Source organism: Musa acuminata, chromosome BXJ1-1, assembly GCF_036884655.1.
Source record: "Musa acuminata AAA Group cultivar baxijiao chromosome BXJ1-1, Cavendish_Baxijiao_AAA, whole genome shotgun sequence".
Classification (NCBI taxonomy): Eukaryota; Viridiplantae; Streptophyta; class Magnoliopsida; order Zingiberales; family Musaceae; genus Musa; species Musa acuminata.
In genome coordinates, this window is record NC_088327.1 from 9,448,178 (window position 1) to 9,454,232 (window position 6,055).

Genomic DNA, 6,055 nt, shown 5'->3' on the forward strand with positions numbered 1-6,055 from the left:
CCACTTCATTGTCCTTGCCCATAACACAAGTGACTAACAACAGAGGAATAGATGAAAAAGCTGTGACTAACGTTCTGGTCTATGACCCTCGCATAAGGAAGAAGAGGTGTGATAGCAAAGATATATGAGATGTCCCTTCGTCCATCGTTACCTTAGTGAAGACAATGATGCTATAGGGATAATATCGTTATTTTTAAAAAATACTCCATGAAAATTTTTAAAGATTGGAGTGCTAATTGAGATTTTTTTTAAAATATATTTTTTAGAAATTTACCTTAAAAAATTTGAGCATTTTGTCAAAGAAAACATTACTGATTTTTTAAATTGGATGACACCCTCATATTCATGGTATTAATTTTTTTGAACCATGTCTTGTGATTTTGTAGAAGTTTGGGTTGGTTATTGATAAAGTTACTTGATCATATATTAATTTAAAAAATATTAAATATCGATAATTAAATTATCATAATTATTTTTTTTTTAAAAAAAATCATATTTTATATATTCTGAAAATTTTTGAATTGATTTAGTCCAAGTAAACTAGTTATATCCAAAATTAAACTAATCTATATTCTATTTATAATCGATCACAGCTTATATACATAAAAAATTAATTTTAATTAGATTTGATTCATGAATTTTTTTATCATTTATAAAAATAATCTCAGATAAAAACAAATAGTGTCCAATAAATAGTAGCGACTTTTCCTTTGGTTAAATGATCATTAATCTTTTTAATGCACGATAAACAGATTAACAATATTTGATGGGGTTTATATGTGATATTAAAACTTATTTCAAAAAAAAAAATATTTCTAAATTTAATCTGCCTATAAAATTCTAAAAACCTATAAAAGAAAAGTTAGATGTTCGTTTGGCGACGCTTCTTACACTCACCTCTCCCACCCGCCCTTGTATGGGTTGTGGGCCCCATATGCTCTCCAACTATGACACAGGTGTATGAAAGGGTGGGAAAGAACATGATATCGATACTCGGTAATCGGGTCTCCAGCGTTGAACGGCGACGGGAACGGGTGTTCGAACCAGAAGTGGTCCCGAAGTCTGCGAGGTCGTCGCCGAAGTCCGCGAGAAGGCCATCGACCCCTCCCACATCTCAGGTCTTTCGCCATAGATCGGATTGAACTACTCTTTGCTTGTCGATTGTTGAATCTTGACGCGATCCATCTCTGATTTCGTCTGGTTTGCCTCTTTTTTTGGTGTAATTATAATCTCTGTAAATATGTATCGACGAATTACGCCAGAGAAATTATTCTTTTTACTCGATTAGGTTTGTTGATCCCATGAAAATCCAAAGATTCAAATTATACATAGCAATTGGGGACTTCTTCGATAAGAATTCCACCAACCCCTCCCACATCTCGGCTCTTTTGCCCAGATCTGATCGCACTACTAAATGTCGAATCTTGATGTGATCGATCTCTTATTTAGTTCGGTTTGCCTTTCTTTTGGGTGCATTTCTTTTCTTTGTATACGTATCGATGAATTGCGCCCGCGCCCAAAAATGATTCTTTTTAATCGTTTTGCTTTGTTAATCCCCGGAAATTCCAAAAATTCGAACTGCAAATAATTATTCGGGACTTTCTTGGACTTCAACAAGCCCTCCCACATCTGATCGCACTATTCCTTGTCCGGTCTGCCTTCTTTTTGGGTAGAATGCTCATCTTTGTTTATGTATTTGATAAATTACGCAAAAAAATTATCTTTTTTTAATCGATTAGGTTTTGCTAATCACGTCAAAATGTAACAGTTCGACGCTACATTATAATTTGGTACTTTGTTAGATTTCTTTTCTTTTTCCTGGATGTTTTGACATGTGATCTCTTGCTGATGTTGCTTGGTTTCCATCATCAGATGATGGAACCTACGCAATGAAGTGATCACTCAATCCCAGGAGCAGTTGGAATTGATCAGGCAGGAGATCTGTGTCTGTTCTCTGTTCGGTCATCATTAAGGTACTCCAGTCTCTCGGTTTGCTCTAGAACACGTCTCAGATAGATCTCTACATGTTTCTATGACTTGGGCATTAGCCATTGTGATGATCATCACAAATATATCTGCATTCGTGTAGAATTATTTGCAAATGAACCAATTTGTAAAGGAACACATCAGAAAGTGATTTGTAAAGGAACCAATTTGTTCAGTCATCACAGATATATTCACAAATATATCTTTTTTGTTTCCTATCAAACACATCAGAAAGTGATTCGTAAAGGAACCAATTTTCCATAAAATTTTACATCCATTTGTTAAAGAATGAAATCATTCACTTGAGATTTTGACAAGTCATTTATACAAAGTCATGGCAAAGACGAGAGGCCAGCTCCCCTTAATTCACTATAATTTTGCCATTTTTCGTTGGTTTGATTCTCCAGCCATTGCATAGTGAGAAGATAGCTCGCATGAGATAGAAGAAAGATAAATTGTTCATACTAAATCAAAGATTGGTCACCTCTTCTTTATCGTATGAAGATGGAGCTAGGTGTTGGAGATGCCGTAAGGGCAGGTGAATCAGTCATGCCGGCTGACATAATGCATGGCTTATCGACCTGCCGATGCAGCTGTAGTGCATCTGGTGCTGACATACACTGGCAGAAATTAACCATATGGAGATAAGCTACATCTCTACTGCCACGTATTGTATGGAAAACAAAGGTCATCCACAAAACTTTTTCGTTTTTTTGTTCTTCATTTGTTGAGTGGACTGTATGTGCAACTGTTTTTTCTTTTTTTGGACTAGGAAAAATTAATTGGAATTAACAGTTTCAACTTAGAGAGAATTTTTACATTATATTGGTGATGGATTTTTGGCATTTCCTAGTTGGCAGGTATGGCAGTCGTTAGATACTGTAGTCATTCAGTCTCCTCAGAAATCTGAGCCTTTCTGGTGGAAGAACTGCAAGAAAGATTTTTTTAGTATGATTTATATTTTTGCTGTCTTTATTCTGTTAGTGTGTATAAATCTTCTGTTCCATGTTCTTCATCAAAAATAGTAGTAAATTCTTTAAAGCAAAATATATTCCTCAAATGCTGATTTATGTGTTGGTAGCTTTTTTTATTCTATATTCTAATCTGTCATTTCTTATTGTTCCTGAATTATGCCTAAAGCTGATATGCTTTACCTTAAATGTGACTATATGCTGACGTATCGTCTTTGTGTTCAGATATAATTCGACGTTAATCACTATCAACCCAGACTGTTAAACAAAGAGACATGCATGGTCACCAATGAGCTAAACATCGTAATGAACCTTTATGTCGAAAGCCACTTTCTGTTGGTGATTTCCTGTTTCAGACTCCTCATATTCTTGCATTGAATCGCCTTTTGGTGGTGACTCAAGTTGTCTGAAATTGATATTTCAAATCCGAAGGTGATCGATGGGTAGATTATCATTGGTTGAAGTAGCACGAAGAATCAAATCAAGTGCTCATTGACTCAATCCTGATATTGGAACTTGGAAGTGCATCAGACATATTATTGGAGTGCTATGCTTGACAAACAAGATTGATCCATCTGAATCCATTATCAGATGGTAGATATCACAATCAGTTTTTGCTAGTTATGCTGTTTATATTCTATTCTAACAGTTATGCTGAAAACTACATCCAAGAGTATCTTTTCATCTTTTTAACTCTTGACTACCCCAGTCTGTTCTAATTTGTACACCTAATCGATATTTTCTTGTATTTGAGTCTTTTAAACCTCTGGTTTGGAACTTGGAGGTGATGATAAATGTATGATAATTGGCTCTTGTTAGAAGATCTTTTATCTGTTTGTGGATTTGAGGATGGCTAATGGTTTATATAACATTTGACATGCAATTGATATAGGCAGAGTTTAATCTGGTGTGAGTAAATCTAAGACTATATGCCACCAAAAATGTGGAGTCTCGAGTAATTCGGTTCGCTAATTAAACTATTAAACCTTAGAAAGATTGAAATGTTCTCAACTCTTTATTTATAGTTAGAAATATTTGATATTTTTTTAGAGCATTTAAGTTTGTATATCGCAAAGATGGAAGAAAAGAAAAGCCTATCATCTTTTTTTTGTTATTGTCTTCCTTTTTTCATCTATCATATTTTTTTCCATTTTTTAACATAATACATAATTATATTTTATTTCTTCTAAATTTACTAAAACTGTGTTTTCATTACTTAATTAATTCAATCAAAGGTTAGTGACTCTCTCACAGAGTCAAATGGGAAAGAGCAGAGTAGATTAAAATTAATTATGATGGAGTTTGGATCATAACTCCAATGATAGCTGTGGCTTTATTGCAGGAAATAGTGATGATGGCTTTGTTCCAGATCGAGATGCTTATGCTGTGAGGCAGTTGTTGTTGATCCGATGGATGTCTAATAAGGAGGTAGTGAGCTGAGACTTGCTTGACTCCATGCTTGCAGCAGTCAACAGGACTTAGCTCTTGTCTTCTTCCAACATGTCAAGGAATGCCATGGAAGATGAGAAGACTCAGCATAAGCAATCACCAGCTTCAGCTATCGCCATGGCTGCTACAGTCTCCTCGAGCCCACAACAAAAATGCCATCTGCTTCCTGCACCGTCCATTCCAAACCTTAAGCGTGCTAAAGCAGTCTCTCTCTCTCTCTCTCTCTCTCTCTCTCTCTCAGTAGGGCCATTGAGCTTCTGGTGGCTTCCACATCCCACCAGCAGACGACCAACTTTGGCTTCTGCATCCTTCTCTCCTTCCATCTATAAATACTCTCGTCCACACCGTCTCTCCTCAACCGGCAGCTCATCATCTACTCACCAACAGAGACAAAGGGGGCGGTGAGATAATGAGGCCTGCAGGGAGCTCATCATCCCCCTCCTCAGGACTGCAGCCATGGCGTTCTCCACTCCCGTATCTCTTCGGAGGTGTGGCAGCAATGATGGGTCTCATCGCCGTAGCACTCCTCGTGCTTGCTTGCACTCGCCACAAGTCGTCCGAGGAAGACTCCACGCCGCCATGCACGGCCGAGAAGCCTGTGGTCGTCCCTCTGGAAATGGAACCTCGCGTCGTGGTCGTCATGGCCGGCGACGACGTCCCCACCTTCATCGCCAATCCCCTCCCTCCCGTTGCATGCGATGAGCAACGAGCATAAAAGCCTCATAAATTTATTTCATCGTCATATCGCATGGAGAGATCCATCAGCTTTGTCTCATCCTTCTTCTCCACCCCACAATTTTGTTCCGAGGAAGCTAATCAGTACAATACTCCTCCACCATCAATCAATACGCATGATTTGGTGTCTGATCTCTTTGACTCTGAGCAATTAAGTTCTGTAAATACCTTGATCTTTTGCATGTGAATTGCCATGTTATATCTATCTATTGTTCTCTCTCTAAACATTCTCCTCAAGAAATATCTTCAAGTAGATGCATGTGTATATAATTTCAAATGGTTATGTGACAAATAAGGGATAATAGAATACAAGATAAGACTCCCAAATCAATCTCTTCTCTAATTAGAAAGTTTATTTTAACATTCAAACATTCTTTTCTAAAGTAAAAAAAATATATATATATATATATTAAAAAATTATAAAAATACTAAATTTAATATCAGCTTCTCTTATGTTGTTTTGACATGCAAAAAAGTGAATTGGCATGTTGTAGAAAGTGATATGTAAATACTAAATATAAAGAGTGAATTGGCATGTTATATTTATCTAGCATGTGTTTTCTCTCTCTAAGCATTCTCCTTGAGAAACATCTTGAAGTAGATGCATGTGTATGTAATTTCAAATGGTTATTTGATGAATAAGGGATAATAGAATGCAAGAAAAGACTCTCAAATCAATCTCTTATCTAATTAGAAAGTAAATTAAATTTTAGAATAATATTATAAAAATGCTAAATGTGATATCATCCTCTCTTATGTTGTTGTGATATGCAGCATAGTATTTAATGAAACCTTGGCATCCCAAACAAGCTGAAAACACCTCCTACTGAGCTCACATATGAAGTGCCCCCTCCTCTCTTTCTACATATCCAAACAAATAACACACACCACTCAAGTGGAAGTACATGATTGGA

The 6,055-nt window shown here is 36.4% G+C and overlaps 1 protein-coding gene and 1 long non-coding RNA gene across 2 annotated transcripts; both read left to right on the forward strand.

Annotated features, from left to right (window-relative positions):
- Window positions 1–981: 981 nt before the first annotated feature.
- Window positions 982–3,785, forward strand: LOC103993787 (uncharacterized). Its single transcript, XR_672398.3, has 3 exons — window positions 982–1,118; window positions 1,873–1,973; window positions 3,183–3,785. It is a non-coding gene; the product is annotated as an uncharacterized LOC103993787 (long non-coding RNA).
- A 1,030-nt stretch (window positions 3,786–4,815) lies between these two features.
- On the forward strand, window positions 4,816–5,121 carry LOC135679051 (protein GLUTAMINE DUMPER 5-like). Its single transcript, XM_065192436.1, has one exon. The coding sequence runs from the start codon at window positions 4,816–4,818 to the stop codon at window positions 5,119–5,121; it is 306 nt and encodes a 101-aa protein (XP_065048508.1).
- Window positions 5,122–6,055: the final 934 nt, after the last annotated feature.

Coding starts and splice junctions, on each gene's coding strand:
- LOC135679051 (XM_065192436.1), top strand. CDS start 4,816: ATGAGGCCTGCAGGGAGCTCATCATCCCCCTCCTCAGGACTGCAGCCA.